Source organism: Anomaloglossus baeobatrachus, chromosome 3 (genome assembly GCF_048569485.1).
Source record: "Anomaloglossus baeobatrachus isolate aAnoBae1 chromosome 3, aAnoBae1.hap1, whole genome shotgun sequence".
In the NCBI taxonomy this organism is placed as follows: Eukaryota; Metazoa; Chordata; class Amphibia; order Anura; family Aromobatidae; genus Anomaloglossus; species Anomaloglossus baeobatrachus.
The window spans coordinates 472,380,069-472,396,548 of NC_134355.1; the positions used below are offsets into that span (position 1 = coordinate 472,380,069).

Below are 16,480 nucleotides of genomic sequence, written 5' to 3' on the forward strand. Positions count from 1 at the left end.
ACACAAGCAAGGTCAGCGCACAGGAATCACAATACAAACAGCACATGAGCCAGGAGAACAGAACTATCACTGGCAGAGGTCATGTGACAGGAAGGGGAATAAGAAGGGTGTGGTGTCTTCCCATAGGCTGCAGGTGAATGTTGGCCACTTCAGCCGGGAGACACATGCCACCTACAGTCAGCCAGTGGTACTGCAGGTTCCAAGGAAACCCAGCCTAGTGGATGAGCGGAGCCTGTGCTCCGCAGAGCCACGGGCACCGACTCCTCTCCCATCACCAGCACTATCCATGGTGGGAACATGGCGTCGTCTGGCGATCGGAGCAGAAGTCGCAGGAGCGGACTCCGGTGGGGACGTGACACTGCTCCGCAGAACCACGGGCACCGACTCCTCTCCCATCACCAGCACTATCCATGGTGTGAACATGGCGTCGTCTGGCGATCGGAGCAGAAGTCGCAGGAGCGGACTCCGATGGGGACGTGACAGTGCCCAAACTTTTGCATGCCACTGTAACTATTACACGTTTTTCTAAATTACAGTCTGTTTCAGATCCACATTTTGTTTTCTTTGTCCCTGTGTCAGGGCAAAGAGCATTAACCATCATTATGTTTTGGCTTTGGTGGCATCTTTTAGCATTAGCTAAACTGTAATTTTAGCTATGACTGTCAAATTTTAACAAAGTAATTAGTAAAATTATACAAAAACCGACCTTCACACCGGAAGTATTAAATAATCCCTCCACAACTCTTAGACGCTCAGCTCCAAACTTTCGGTTATAACCATTAGGAAACTCATAGTGGGCCGTCGGCTCCTTGGCTGCTACACTGGAGGAGTGGAAGAGATTACACTGATTAGTTACCTAAATGTTCAGTACATGTCCCGACACTAGACACAGTCTTACTTCTCATGGTAAGTAGTGCTTGAGACTTGTAGCACAGATTTCTTAAAGTCCTCAATTACACTCTGCAAGGAATTGGTAGAAATTAGTTCTTTTCATTTGTTTTCCAGAGTCTATACTTGTTTGATATATTACTGTTGTACTTACATTGCACGCATGATCATGCCAAGACTGGGTAACGTGAGGCAGCGCTTCCTTTTTCTGCCAGTTAGCGGGTGCTCCATCTGGTACTGCCTCCTGAAATATCACAAATAAGTCATAAGATCATTTTTATTACTTTCAGACTATTTTAAAACCTTTTTTATTTTGCATGAGAAGTCTTCTCACCTTAGAAGCAATCATATATGGAGGGATTAGGTCCACATTCATCTCTCGCAGTAACTCTCTACACTGCAGGGTAATGAAGTCTCCTGCCAGAGGTGACCTTACAATGCCTGGAAATGGCAAACATTAAATGTAATCAGAAAGAATGCAGCTAATAGATATTAGTTATATTTGTAGAGAAAGTATTGTGCAGTGCATTTCAATGTGTACGGAGAGAATACTGAACAATCAATAGCATAAATGAAGCAGATCTTTGTTCAGTTAAATGTGAAGGATGAAGTGGAACATAAGAAAACAATTGGTAAGGGAAGGATAAGGGATTTCTCCCGGCAATGGGCAGTAAAACATGCATTGTCTGAGCTGCCCTTGGGCACCGATACTGACAGTGTAACACTCTATTCCTATCTAGTACTTTAATGGCATATCCACAGTATATGCCATAAGTGTGTACTAGATGTAGGTCCTATCAATGGGACTGGTACCTATCTGTGTATCAGGCCCTGATGAGCACAGCGGTCAGTAGACAGATGATCCAAATTCCAATACATTTTGTTTATTGGGTCTGTAAACAGCAACCATGCTGTCCTTAAATTTATTTTTTTTATTGATCTTTTTGTCAAAGCTAGAGCTAAAGCAAAGATTTGAAAACATTCAGAAGCTAAAATTTGACCTTCATCTTTACTCCAATCATTATCAGGTATGTGTTTAGAAATAAATGTAATCCTTGGTAAACAATGATATACTATACATTATGTCATGGAGGAGGTGTAGGTGTATGGAGCAGGCTCAGGAGTTGAGCCTGTTCCATGCAAGGCAGATGTCGGCTGTGTTACACAGCCAGCATCTGCCTGTAACAGCCACTTTGGAACTGAGCTATATTCTTAAAATTTCATTAGCCGGATTGGACCACAAGCAAATTTATTTTTGTCATATTTCCGCAAGTAAGGAGGATAGGTAACCATCTGTTTCGGTAGCTTCCTAGCTTAGACGCTCCTTCTCCCTCACTGCATAGTGAGACACAGCATGGACTACACTTGCCATTGCGAGGTGCAGCAACTAGTATTATAAGTATTTTGGGTGCGACTAATTGAAGGTTAAATGCCTGCTGCCAATCATGGACAGCGGTTGTTAAGCTGCTCTATCCTGCTCAGGTGTACGTTCTATGCTACCATTATTCCCGTCCTCCCTTTCTCTGCAATACGATTGCTGGAAGCTGCATTGTCGCTGCCACAGCCTACTGACTGCTTTCTCGCCACCATGTTGTACACTTCTCTGTAAAAACTATACATATTTGGTATCATCATGTCCATAAAAGTCTGCTCTATTTAAATTAAATTATTAAACCTTAATTGGAATTGTGGTAAAGAAAACCAATCAAAATGTTAAAATTGCCATTTTTAGGTCACCACCCCACCGACAATAGTACGTGATTAAAGAGTAGTATGTCTCCCAAAATAATACTAATAAAAAATATCGCTTCGCTTGGTCCACAAAAACCAAGATGAGTTTGGTATCATTGTAATCATTCTGAGTGTAGCTTTGATAGAAACATCAATAGCTATATAAAAAAAGGAACCAAATACGCCAGCATGGCTGCCAGTTACAGACCAGTCCTGAATGCTAGATTAGAGTTCACTTCTCAATATAAATAGGGCTAGTTTTGGTTTATTACTAAACAAATAATATTTTTTGTTCCAGAATCTATTTTACCTTGTTGAATTACTCGTCCATCAAGCACCGGAGTAGCCGTAGTGTATGTGGCACCACTATCCAATATCAAAGCAGTAGGTCGCCCATTAGCATATCTAATTACAGCAGTCAAGGAGCAAAGTTTCCCAAAGAACATTTAGTACTGATGATTTATAAATGAAAAGTAAGGTCCAATTTAGAAGGGCATTAAACACAATTTGAGAAGGGGCCGTAATTTTCGGACTGGCCGCATGTCTTCTGAACGAACTCAATTGCATCATAGGCTGATATAAGGCTGTTGAGTTCAGGTCAGGAGGCCCGCAGTTCTGGACATCATGGCACATACTGGGACCATGTTTAACGGATGTCTAAATAAGGTCACACGCAAAATTGCAAATGTAGGGCATTGCCTTAAAATACAACGCTTTAAATCTGAGCTATTTTATCTGCTGATCAAAGGAACGCTCAGCTTTTTTCACTAGCATCTGCTACAAATTGTATAAGTATAAGCATCACATACAGATTCTCAGCGGATTTCACCAAATTTAGCTACCAACGATTTGCAGATAAATGTCTTGTGTTTGGCCTTTTAGTAGTGCAGGTAGGCCCCACCAGAATTAACCATTGAGTAAAGTTGGGAATCCTCCAACATTCACTGCTGATCTCTTCCGGGTTCACACTCTGCAAAAACACATACTAAGGATTTTACACCTTCTAACTCATCTACTTGCAGCAAGGAGTGAGTACAGCGCGCTAAGTATATGGAGAGCGCTGATTGTTTACTGGTCAGTAATTTGCCTTGATGACTAGAAACTAGTGGCTGCATGTAGCTACATTTTCTACCTGCAGCCGCACTTCCAATTAGACACCTAAACCTGTTTTAAAAGATAATTACTAGGGATGATCGAATACCTCAAATATTCGGCTTCGCGAATATACGTCGAATAGGTCGCCACTATGCGAATATTCGATGCGCAATGTAAGTCTATGGGAAGCCCGAATTGTTCTGAATAGTTGCTTTTCGGGTTTCCCATAGACTTACATTGCGCATCGAATATTCGCGAATAGCGGCGACCTATTCGGAAAATATTTGCGAAGCCGAATATTTGAGGTATTCGATCATCCCTAATAATTACTTGTAGATTACCCCTAGGAATTGGACTCCCTCATTGTTATTGCTTTTCTTTAAGAAGGAAAAAAAAGTGAACCATGAACATATCGAAATTCAGGGAGATCTAAGTGAATGGAGTGGAGCTGCAATATGAACCTTGGACATGTGTGTTGCTAATTCTGGAAGAAAGCAGCAGGGTCTTCTAACCATGTACACCCATTTAAGCAAAATTAAATAGTTGTACCTTTAAGTAGAGGGGAGAAAATCCAAGTAAAGAAATCTTACTTTTTATTCCTGGAAGCAATATAAAAAATTATAAAATCACGCACAATTTTGTAATTACGGATCATTAGTAAACATCCTGCACATGTTAAGAGTGGAGGACATATAAATTATTCACGATTCAGTACTTAACAAGGATACGTGCTAAGAACTGCAGATTTGCAGAGGAAAAATGATGGCACATTGTAGTGCTCAAACATCAGTTCTGTCAGTCTCTCCCGCTTCTCTCTTGTATTCCACTGAAAAAAAAAAGAAAATAACATAAAATTGATATTTAGATTTGGAGTAGAAGATATTTCAGCTACTGTCCTGGCTCCCAGAGAAGTCAATGTTAGGGTGTGTTCACACTGGGTTGGGGTTTGTTTTTTTGTTTTTTTCACTTTTGGAGCAGAAATTCTCCAACTCTTTAATCAAACCTCATGGGTTTTGGAGCATTTCTTTAAAAAAAAAAAAAAAAAAAAAAAATAGTGTGGACACACCCTTCAGCCTTATGTAGGAATCACTTTTTCACACGAGTGCTATCCATTTTTTTCATGGATAATATTTATACCTATGATAGTCTATGAGGCTGTTCATATGTCATAATTTTTCCTAAGACCAAATGGTTCATGCAAAATTGCAGAGGCATGTCCAATATTGATTCGAGTATCTGATCAATCTTAGCAATGCAAGTCTGGATTTGTGAAAACATCTGACAGCATTCGGATGTCATCCTTGTGCTGTCCATTTATCACTGACTGATAGGAGCGGGTGGAGAAACTTATTTTTTCTCATCAGTGAAAAAAAAAAATAATGAATGAATAATGAAAAACCTCCCCATAAAGTGAACATAATGCACAGCAATGTGAAAATGACATTGCTGTGAACATGTTCCATCTTATGTCACTTCTGTTAACTCTCACAGTACAGTGTTGGTTTGCTGCAATCCAGTTCACATATTTCTTCTTAGTATTAGGCCCTGTGCACACACTGTGTTTTTTTGCCCCAGATTTGCAGCAGTTTTTGCTGCAGAAAAGGTGCGGTTTTTGTTCCTAATCTTTCTGCAGTCCTTCTCCAGCAAAATCTATGGGAAAATTAAAATGCTTTGCTAACAGTGTTTTTTCCCCCTATAGTTTTTGCTGCAGATTTTCTGCAGCAAAAAGAAGTAGCATATCACTGCTTTTCAGCAGGTACCTGCGTTTTTGCCATATTTAATGGTAAAAAAACGCAGGGTCTAGCCCGCGGAAAAAACGCACCAAATCCGCGGCAAAACTACCAAAAACGCAACAAACCACGGCAAAACCGCATGCGGATTTGGGTGCGTTTTTGGTGCGATATTTGCCGCAGGTGCGGAATCCTTCCAGAGGGGGCAGAATTTTCTTTAGAAACATGCATTTCCCAGTGCGCACAGACCCTAAGAGATGAAAATGATGAGTCTTTTAGTATATGCCATTGAAGGAGTGTATACAAAATCCAAAACATGTCTGGCTTAGCGAATATTATTTAGTATTGAGCCACATAAAACTACATATCACAGCACTCAAACAATTGTGAGTGGAATATTCTCCAATTATTACTGAGGAGGCATGGGGTTGGACATTTTAAAACACAAGCATAGGAGGGGATGGAGGAATGTTGAACTAGATGGACCTAAGGGCCATTTCACACATTCGGCTTTTCGCCGGATTGGCGGATCGGGTGCACTCCAGTACAGTGTATACAGTAATAATAATAAATAATAATAATCTTTATTTCTATAGCGCCAACATATTCCGCAGCGCTTTACAATTCAGGAGGCTCATATACATATACATATCATATACATAAACATATACAAACAAGTAACAATTATAGAAGATACAATATTGAAAGGGAAAAATGGCAACCCTGCTCGTGAGAGCTTACAATCTACAATGAGATGGGGGGAGGGGCAAGGTACATGTGCTTATTTACAATGACAATCCAGCCATCTCATGGGGGATAGATAATGGCTTCCTGGACCAGTTGGCCAGAGCCTTGAGATGCATTTGGGTGCCATGGAGTTTGACGTGGGGTTATGTTCTGAGAAGTTGTAGAGGGATTAGGTGAAATTAGTTTGGCTAGGGAGTGTGATAGGCCGCCCTAAAAAGATATGTTTTTAGGGAGCGTCTGAAGCTGAGTAAGTTGTGATTTGTCCTAACTTCTTGGGGTAGAGCGTTCCAGAGGTTTGGTGCAGCTCGGAAGAAGTCTTGGATTCGGGAGTGGGAGGTTCGAATTAGTGTGGATGTTAGTCGAAAGTCATTTGCAGAGCGTAGAGAACAGGTGGGGTGATAGACAGAGAGGAGGGTGGAGATGTAGGGGGGTGCTGCACTGTGGAGAGCTTTGTGGGTGAGAACAAGCAGTTTGAATTGGATCCTGTGATATATGGGCAGCCAGTGCAATGACTGGCAAAGTGCAGAGGCATCCGAGTAGCGGTTAGCCAGATAGGTGACCCTGGCTGCTGCATTAAGGATGGACTGTAGAGGGGAGAGTCTAGTGAGGGGGAGACCAATTAATAGAGAGTTACAGTAGTCAAGCTCCGGTCACATGCTGTCATGTGACCAGAGCATGTGACCCAGAAGTTGCCGCGCTGCCATTGTACTGTATCACACTGTACTGGAGTGCGCCGGATCCGCCAATCTGGTGAAAAGCCGGATGTGTGAAATGACTCTAAGTCTTTTTTCAACCTACATAACTATGTAACAGAGGTCTGTATGATGAGACTGCTTTCCATCTGGAGAATTATTCTGTCTGTCATCATCTGTGGTCACTGACGAGTGCGCAGCACTGATAAACCTCTACATCATGCAACTAAAACTGGAACTAGAGTCCTTCTACCACATGCTGTATTCTACCATTGGGGTCCCCAACCTGTACCTCTGGAGCTACATTTGGCTCTCAAGCCCGTGATGTGTGGCTCGTGGCTGTCTGCCAGCTTGGTTTATTAACACCAGTTCTAGCAAATAACCATGAAGAGCAGGTCTCCAGATGGTGACTTTTGTGAGTAGCACCCCATAAAAGAGTAGATCTGGATGGGGGTAAGTTAGGAACCCCTGGATCTTTGTAGTCTGCCTTTTATATGATTTCTGTGGAAAGCTTTGGCTGTCATTATTTATACCAGTTGAAGGGAGGGTCTGTGTGTCACTACTGTGAGGGGTGGGAGCTAGATTTGGCTCAAGACCCTCTCTGAGCTGAATTTGGCTCAATAATAATAATAATATTTATTCACCTATATAGAGCTATTAATTTCATAGCGCTTTACCTACATCAGCAACACTGTTCCCTTCAGGGCTCACAATCTAAATTCCCTATCAGTATGTTTTTGGATTGTGGGCGGAAACTAGAGCACCCGGAGGAAACCCACACAAACACGGGGAGAACATACGAACTCCTTGGTGGGATTTGAACCCAGGACCTCAATCCTGCAAGACTACAGTATTAATGACAGCCATCATGCCGCCCGAGGCTCGAGACCCTCTGTCATAGCTGAATGTGGTTCTCAAGGTCATAAATGTTGAGGACCTCCGCCATCCATCATTTAAACTAACAGCGTCCATCTAACACACTGAAGACAACCCATATTTAAGACTCATGCATCATTTAACTCCATCTCTGCGGTATAGTTTACAGATTTGCGGCATCAATATTAGCTCATGATACCAGTCGACAGCATTACATACAGGCCCCTGCAATTTATATTGTTCTATCTTTTATTATCCATATATAATGGTTATTTGTCTTGGACTGGTTTTAAATGTTATGTTTTATTTAAATAAATTTTATTAACTTCTGATAGGGGTTTTGTTTTATATGTTATACTCAATATATACCATATATACTTTCTAAAAATAAAATCAGTATATACGGTACTCTAAACACTTACAGCCGGCTATTATTGCTTTATTTTTCTATATTTTTTTTCGCAATTTACTATTTGCCAGAGGTTACAGTGGTGAGAATATACAGGTACAGATATCCTCCCTATCCCAAATATTAGCTCACAATTTGTGCTAAAAAAATTTGAAATTCTGCAATTTGTAAACTGGTCAATGGGGATTTTTTTTTACTCCAACTTCCTATTATTTCAGAAAACTACACATGTGCATAGGCACAATGCTTGGATCCTAACCTTAGCTTTTGTATTGAAGTTTCTGATGATCCCTTACAGTCATTGTGAAGAGAAGGGGCGCACGGTCAGCTCAGACATCACATGTTGTGACTGGTGGATATAGTATTATCGGCTGTGTATATAGGAGTTATCGGTCATTTTAATCCTGCCGCTGATAATATGGAACCTTGCTGTATACTTCCTGAAATATACTGGAAATATACTGTATAAGTTTCTTTGTAGTGTCCATATTCAGTTAAACAAGCAGTATTTTGGGGTTTACCAGCCATATGGGAGCCAAAAGAACTCACTTTTTGCCTCTGTCTTGTGAATGGCCTATGGCAACATTACAGTATATGTTGGAAAATCTATACTGAAGGCAAAGTGCCCAGACGCAGTGTGTACCTAGCCTTATGTGATAATTATCCTACATACTGCCATTATTCCCCTATTTAGACCAGCACATATGACGGTTTTAGATCTTTTCTAAAACTACCTATGGATATTACAGACAGGGGGAAAAATCCAGCATTTTTGTAGCATTCAGTAAAAATATAAAAATACTACTTTATTCAAAAATATATTTAAAAATCCAGAATCAGGAACAAGAGACTGTATAATGACGCGTTTCGGGCACATAGTGTGCTCTTAATCATAGCATGCATATTATAGGTACCATAGATTAGAGTAATGCTTTCATCTTATTTATTACTCAATAAATGTTAGGCCTGTCAGTACTCTTTGTGAGTGAATAGTAATTACTTACGGGGGGTTCAGACATCAGTACCCTATGTAGACTAGGTTTGGACTTGATACACTTTTGATATGTGTGATCTAAAATAGCCTGGAAACCATCCCAGTCGTCAACTAAAGAAAACCAATAGAAATTGTAGGTTAGACAAATAAAATCACCCAGGAAGTTACAATGGATTCCTCCTACAGTTTATATCACTTGCAAAGTCATAAAAGAATTGATAGTAGGCTGTACACATAGGTAATCTGTTCAGCGGATAAGGTTGAAAATGTAATCTTTCCTAATGGAGGTGTTATCCAGTTCTAATCCTTCCCACAGAAGTATAGAAGTTGTTTGACTAGTAACGTAATACACCGTTGCCTTCTATATATGGAAAAAAACTGCAATCTTGATCTTGAAGGAGTGTAATCTAGGCCTTAAATGGAGTCTCCTGTGGCAATTTGCAACCACTTGTTAAATAGTAACTTTTATGCACATCAGTCATGAGTCATTGTTTGTCAGAAGGCCACTTGTTTTTTTTATATACAGTATATATTAACTAATTATTGACTAGATATGCCCTGATGTCATACATGGAACCATTATACCCTCTGGCGAACTTGGGAATGTATCATAAAATTCTATAATTATCATAATGATATATCTAAATAATATATAATATTATATATATACATACACACACATTTTATATATATATATATATATATATATATATATATATATATATATATATATATATATATATATATATATATATATATAAAAATAATATATATATATATAATTAAACTAAATACAATAATTAATTATATAATATATAAATATTTAATTATGTACTTTCATGGGTAAACACTGAAGATATGACACATTGGTACAAAGTAGTCAGTAACAGTGTAAATTTGGTGTTATGGTAAGCAGATGTGGTAAATGTGGTGTTATCGCTCACACACACTCTCATACTGGTCACTGAAAATTCAACATGGCTCCTTCATGGCACAGAATTCTCTGACGATCTGGAAAAAAATGTGTTGCTCTACATAAAGATGGCCTAGGGAGGCCATAAGAAGATTGCCAACACCCAGCAACTAAGCTGCAGCACGGCAGCCAAGACCATACAGTGGTTTAACAAGACAGGTTCCACTTAGAACAGGCCTCGCCATGGTCAACCAAAGAAGTTGAGTACATGTCCTTAGTGTCATATCCAGAGATTCTCTTTTCAAAATAGACGCATCAGTGCTGCCAGCATTGCCTGCAGATGTTAAACAGGTGAGAAGTCAGCCTATCAGTGCTCAGACCATACGCCACACACTGCATGAAATTGGTCTGCATGGTTGTCATCCCAGTAGGAAGCCTCTTCTAAAGATAATGCACAAAAAAGCCAGCAAACAGTTTGCAGAAGACAAGCAGACTAAAGGTGGTGTCACACACAGCGACAACGACGTCGCTGCTACGTCACCATTTTCTGTGACGTTGCAGCGACGTTCCGTTGCTGTCGCTGTGTATGACATCCAGCAATGACCTGGCCCCTGCTGTGAGGTCGCCGGTCGTTGCTGAATGTCCAGCTTCATTTTTTGGTCGTCGCTCTCCCGCTGTGACGCACACATCGCTGTGTGTGACAGCGAGAGAGCGACGAAATGAAGCGAGCAGGGAGCAGGAGCCGGTGTCTGGCAGCTGCGGTAAGCTGTAACCAGGGTAAACATCGGGTAACCAAGGGAAGACCTTTCCCTGGTTACCCGATATTTACCTTCGTTACCAGCGTCCGCTCTCGCTGCCAGTGCCGGCTCCCTGCTCTCTGCACATGTAGCTGCAGTAAACATCGGGTAATTAACCCGATGTATACTGTAGCAAGGAAAGCAGGGAGCCAGCGCTAAGAGCGGCTCCCTGCTCTTTGCACATGTAGCACAGCGTCGTTATGATCGCTGCTGCTTCTGCTGTGTTTGACAGCTAAGCAACGATCATAACAGCGACTTACAAGGTCGCTGTTACGTCACAGAAAATGGTGACGTAACACCGACGTCGTTGTCGCTGTCGCTATGTGTGAACCCAGCTTTAGGACAGGAATTACTAAAGCTATGTCCTGTGGTCTGATGAGAGAAAGATAAATTTAATTTAGTTCAGATGGTGTTAAGCGTGTATGGCGGCAACCATTAGTGCTGCCAGCTGTGGGGAGCTACAGTTCATTGTCCAAACCATGAATGCAAACATATACTGTGATATACTGAAGCAGAGCATGATCCCCTCCCTTCATATTCCAACATGATAATGATTCCAAACACACCTCTATGATGACCACTGCCTTGCAAAAGAAACTGAGGGTAAAGGTGCTGGACTGGCAAAGTATGTGTCCAGATCTAAACCCTATTGAGCATGTGTGGGGTATCTTCAAACAAAAGGTGGAGGATCGCAAAGTGTCTAACATCCACCAGCTCTGTGAGGTCATCATAGTGGAGTAGATGAGGATTCAAGTGGCTCCTGTGAAACTCTAGTGAACTCCATGCCCAAGAGAATTAAGGCAGTTCTTGGCTATTTTCACTTAGGGGTGTACTCACTTTTGTTGCTAGTAGTTTAGACATTAATGGCTGTTGTTGAGTTATTTAGAGAGCGCACCAAATTTACACTGTTCTACAAGCTGTGCACTCACTACTTTACATTGTATCAAAGTGTCATATCGTCAGTGTTGTCCCATGAAAAGATACAATAAAATATTTACAAAAATGTGAACGGTGTATTCACTTTCGAGATATACTATATATACCATATGCAGTGAAATTGAAATGATAGAAAAAAAATCCTGTTGTATTTTCTGTTTTCATGTTACCACTATGTGGTAAAAATGATGTGGGAACATGATTCTTTAGCAAAGTACAATAATGGCAACACCAAATTTGTACATTTTTTAAATGATGTTGATAGTCATTGGTTGATAAATACCATTTTTTGTAAGCCTCCTAGTTGTAATAATAGTATTATATGAAGAAGAACTTTGAGAACTTGACTTAACTCAATAGCCTCCAAATTTGCCTATGAGGCTGTTGGGTTTGGGTTAGAAGAACTGTTGTCAGATTTCTGGCGCACAGGGGATGGACTGTACACTGGGTCTTCTCCTCCAAGTCTATGATTCCCCAGTCTCTCCACCTGTCTCTGGTCTATGTATGACCTTTTCTTTTTTAAATCTAAGCAGTGACCTGTCATTCACAGACTGAAAGCAGTCGGAGGGGCTTGGGAATCACAGACAGGGAGAAGATCCAGTGTACAGTCCAGCCCCCGTGCACCTAAAATTTGACAACAGTTCTTCTAACCTAGTGTTCCCCAACTCCAGTGCTCAAGAGCCACCAACAGTGCATGTTTTCAGGATTTCCTTAGTATTGCACAAGTGATGATTCCAACACCCTTGCAAAGCTAAGGAAATTCTGAAAACATGAACTGTTGGTGGCTCTTGAGGACTGGAGTTGGGGAGCCCTGTTCTAACCCAAACTCAACAGCCTTGTAGGCTCATAGGCATAGCACAATTACGGTCATGTCTTAACTGCGCATTAAAAAATCATGATGGCGGGTTATTTTTTTAAAAGCTACAACTTACTCATAGCATCCTTTAATGGTGTAACGGCTTCCATGTTCTGCAGGGGTATGTCATGAATGTTAGGATCTATGTAATACTTTGATGGTGCGCTCCCATCTTCTGCATCAAGTACTGCACCAACTGATGTAGGAAAATCTACCTGTAATTGATGTAATTCAATAATTAACAGCATATTTTAGATTTGTCCCTTCAGTGATTATATTTTTTTCAGATTCTATATTTCTTTTCATTATTTCTCAATGTGTTCTTACTTTTTACTTTAGCAGCATTGTGTGTTATTGTTGTTCAGGTATCCTCATGATAACCTGTGCACCCTTGTCTCACTATATACTGTAACTATATTATTAGGAACACTTAACTTGTAATAATGGTTGAAGTTATACAAATGTCTCACCTCAGGATGGTCCTCTCTCGCATAGCCAACACGCACTGAAAATGAACCAATATCAAAGACCAAGGATGCCACCTCTTCTACGATAAAAATAGAATATGTTTAGAAGCCTCATTTGGATTGTATTTTGCTCAGATGTATAGCTATCATCAATTTCTGCTTTATATTCGAAGAACCATGGTTTTTACAGTAATGCCACTCAGTCTAAGAGTGACACCTTTATGTTGTTCTGGATGATAAAAATTTGGTAGATTGTCTGAATCAACGTGAATGAGGCTGAAGAACAGTTGTATACACAACCTGCGCATTGTAGATCGCACTGATAGTTTGAGCAAGTACCCACATTAGCTGTATTCACTGTCACTTAGGCCAAGTCCACACGATTGTATAAAAAGTCGTCTAATTTTCATAAAAAAAAAAAAAGTGAATGATTTTTCATCTGAATTGTTATCTGTTTGACATTTGATCAAAAACAGATTCCTATGTTAATAGTATTGTATATCAGATGATACACGGTTGATCTATATGGAATCAAATTTTTTAATTTTTTTTACCTCACCTATAGATTTGAATAGTTGAGGTTCATCCAAAATATGGAAGAGAGTAAAATAGGCTGTAGTTATTTTCACGCTAACATGCGGTTCTTGTGAAAAAAAAAAATGTCATCTGAACAGCCCTATGACTAGCATCAGTCTTATTGCCGACTCTGCAAAGATTTTTTTCTCCAAGAACAGCAATTGGAACAAAAATACGGTGATGTGAACGTGGCCTGTGCATCATTAGCATCTTCCAACTCAAATGAGATAAAGGTGCTGTCTAATGTTTAATCAACGATTATCTTCCCCATCAATATTCGTTCTTGGATTCATTAAGCAAGAATGGTTTCAGCTAGAGATTGAGAGGGAAATCTGTTATATATAATCTGGGAAGAACTTCCTCCAAAGACATGAATCAAACTTATCTGTTCTGTGTTCTTCATTGGTGGTGGCTTGCTCCCATATACATATATAGCTAAGTCCACAATCATCGATTTAAAAAATAGACATGATAGCTAAGCCAACCCCAACGGTCACTGGAAAAATTCTTCCATACCTTAAAATTGAGGGCATCAAGTCTCTGTTAGGGTCTAGGTTTACTTAACAACTGTTAATGCCATAGACTGCACAATGTTTTCTGCCAAAATAACTCCTAATCTAATGGCTAGCTTAAAGGGCTGGTCCGACTTAGAAAACTAAACTGTTCAAGAGGCAGGGAATGTTATAAAATTACAAAAGAAGCTATACTTGACAGTTCCAAGACTTTAGTGTAGGCTGCTCTGATGGTCTGTGCTTGGATATGAAACAATGGCGTCCTATTCTTCAGTAACATGACTACAGAAACCTGTGACAGGTTGTAGAGGTCAGGTCACAGGAACAGGACATCAGCAGATGTGCATGGGTCATGTTTACCAAGCACAATACTTCAATGACATCATAGTCATGAACCACTGAGTAGACATCAAAATCTTGAACCCTGTGCAATTTCAGTAATTGAAACAAGTTTATAGTTTTTAAGGCATAAATCTGATACAATTTCTATCTTGAGGAGTGTAACACCAAGTATAATTGTGAATTTATGGCGCTCACAGGATCAATAGACATGTTGCTCGTATTACTATCATCAGCTTACGTGGCCTAAATGTGCTACCACCACCTACAGCTTCTCCAGACTTGTCTCCCATGAAGCACGTGGGACATGATTGGTCAGCAATTGCAAAGGGAGGTGCCAGCAGAGGATCTTGATGTTCTCCATGTCCAAGTGCATTTAGCGTGGCAGAACACCCCTAAGACAACTATTAACCTAACAGATAGTAGGTGACAAGATTTGAAAGTATGGGGATTTTGTTTGCGTGGTGTTCATATCGATACTGAGTAATTGGAGATGTTTTGTTTCCATTTTTTTCACCAGTTGCATACTATTAACATGACTATCGATATTGTGATTTCCAGAATTCCAGAATTTATTGGTGTTGCAAGTTCAATGTTGGATTTGTTTTGTGTTGGTCCAATTAATATAGAGTAGACAACCAGATGTTCTTATTAATTGTCCTGGCATCTATTCAACAAAAAAAGCCTGCTGATCAGATGAGGGAATATATGGAACAGTCCAGTAGTTATGACAGTGGACTATGTATCTACATATAATGTGAAGCTGCTCCTGCTAGTTTTCTTACCTCCGCTCATCTTTAGCTCTGGAGAACCTTCCTCTTGTACTATGTGAGAACAGGTGAGAAGCTTGCACTCGCCTGCGTGTCACCCATTATATAGCCCCAGCCCGTACGGTTGTGTGATAACACTTTGCCACCGCCCTGCTGCCTCAGACTTCATATGGGAAGTTGTTGTACTATGACCGTAATCAAAAAGGAGATATAAAGTGCTAGTGTTATTGCCTGGTTGACAGTCTATGACCCTTTGAATACTGTCAACTTACAGCATTCACCGCAAAGAAAAATGACCCTGAACCTCTAATTTATCGATAGTTAAAGAAAAACAGATATCGACGATGTAATTATTAGCTTTAAACTTCCTTTTACTCTCTGCAATTTGACTCTGCGTGGTCATGCATCACATGTAGATGGCCCAAAGTCACCGGGGTCTGTTAACTGCTTTTACACAATAACTTTATTCTCCAGGGAAACAGCAGTTTCACAATCAGAATTACATGGCCAGTACTATGAGAGAGTGAAAACGTAAGTGTTCATAGAAAAAAGCAATTAAAAGACTGCAGCTTATTAGTGCCGCTGCAGCCTTCTCTAGCTGCAGGTCACAGCTGCCTGAAAAGGAATTTGGAGATTAAAAAAAAAAAACCCTATTTTTTTAAATCTGTGTTTTATCAGATACTAGCTGTAGTACCAGGGCGTTGCCCATGATAGTAACTGTCTGTTTGTCGCTGTCTGTCTCTTTACTTGTCTGTCTGTGTCTATGTCTCTGTCTATTTCTATCTCTGTCTGTATTTGTATCAGTGTATGTGTGTGTGTGTGTGTGTCTCTTTCTGTCTGTCTTTTTCTGTCTCTCTATCCATCTCTCCACCGACATCATATCACCCCATCCGTGCCCTCCACTCTGCTAATGACTTAAGACTGACATCCTCAACAATTCGAACATCCCACTCCCGTCTTCAAGATTTCTCACGAGCTGCGCCTATGCTCTGGAACACACTACCAAGAGAAATCCGATTAATTCCCAACATCCACACCTTTAAGCGGGCCCTAAAAACGCATTTCTTTAGACTAGCCCATCACCTCACCGCCCTGATCTAATCTAGTCCCTTTCTGCCCTTCAAAAAACTTACTTCCAGTTCTTGTCCCCTG

At 40.3% G+C, this 16,480-nt stretch overlaps 1 protein-coding gene across 1 annotated transcript in view; it reads right to left on the minus strand.

Moving 5' to 3' along the window:
* Nucleotides 1-15,415, minus strand: part of LOC142296679 (actin-like protein 6A) — a 43,773-nt gene extending 28,358 nt beyond the window's left edge. The window contains exons 1-10 of the mRNA XM_075340597.1: nt 15,344-15,415; nt 13,135-13,211; nt 12,741-12,879; nt 9,173-9,273; nt 4,443-4,540; nt 2,930-3,024; nt 1,223-1,329; nt 1,043-1,132; nt 899-960; nt 707-821 (exon numbers count right to left, since the gene is read on the minus strand). Coding sequence (XP_075196712.1) covers nt 707-821; nt 899-960; nt 1,043-1,132; nt 1,223-1,329; nt 2,930-3,024; nt 4,443-4,540; nt 9,173-9,273; nt 12,741-12,879; nt 13,135-13,211; nt 15,344-15,353 — 894 coding nt within the window. The 5' untranslated portion in view covers nt 15,354-15,415. The remainder of the gene's footprint in view (nt 1-706; nt 822-898; nt 961-1,042; nt 1,133-1,222; nt 1,330-2,929; nt 3,025-4,442; nt 4,541-9,172; nt 9,274-12,740; nt 12,880-13,134; nt 13,212-15,343) is intronic.
* Nucleotides 15,416-16,480: the final 1,065 nt, after the last annotated feature.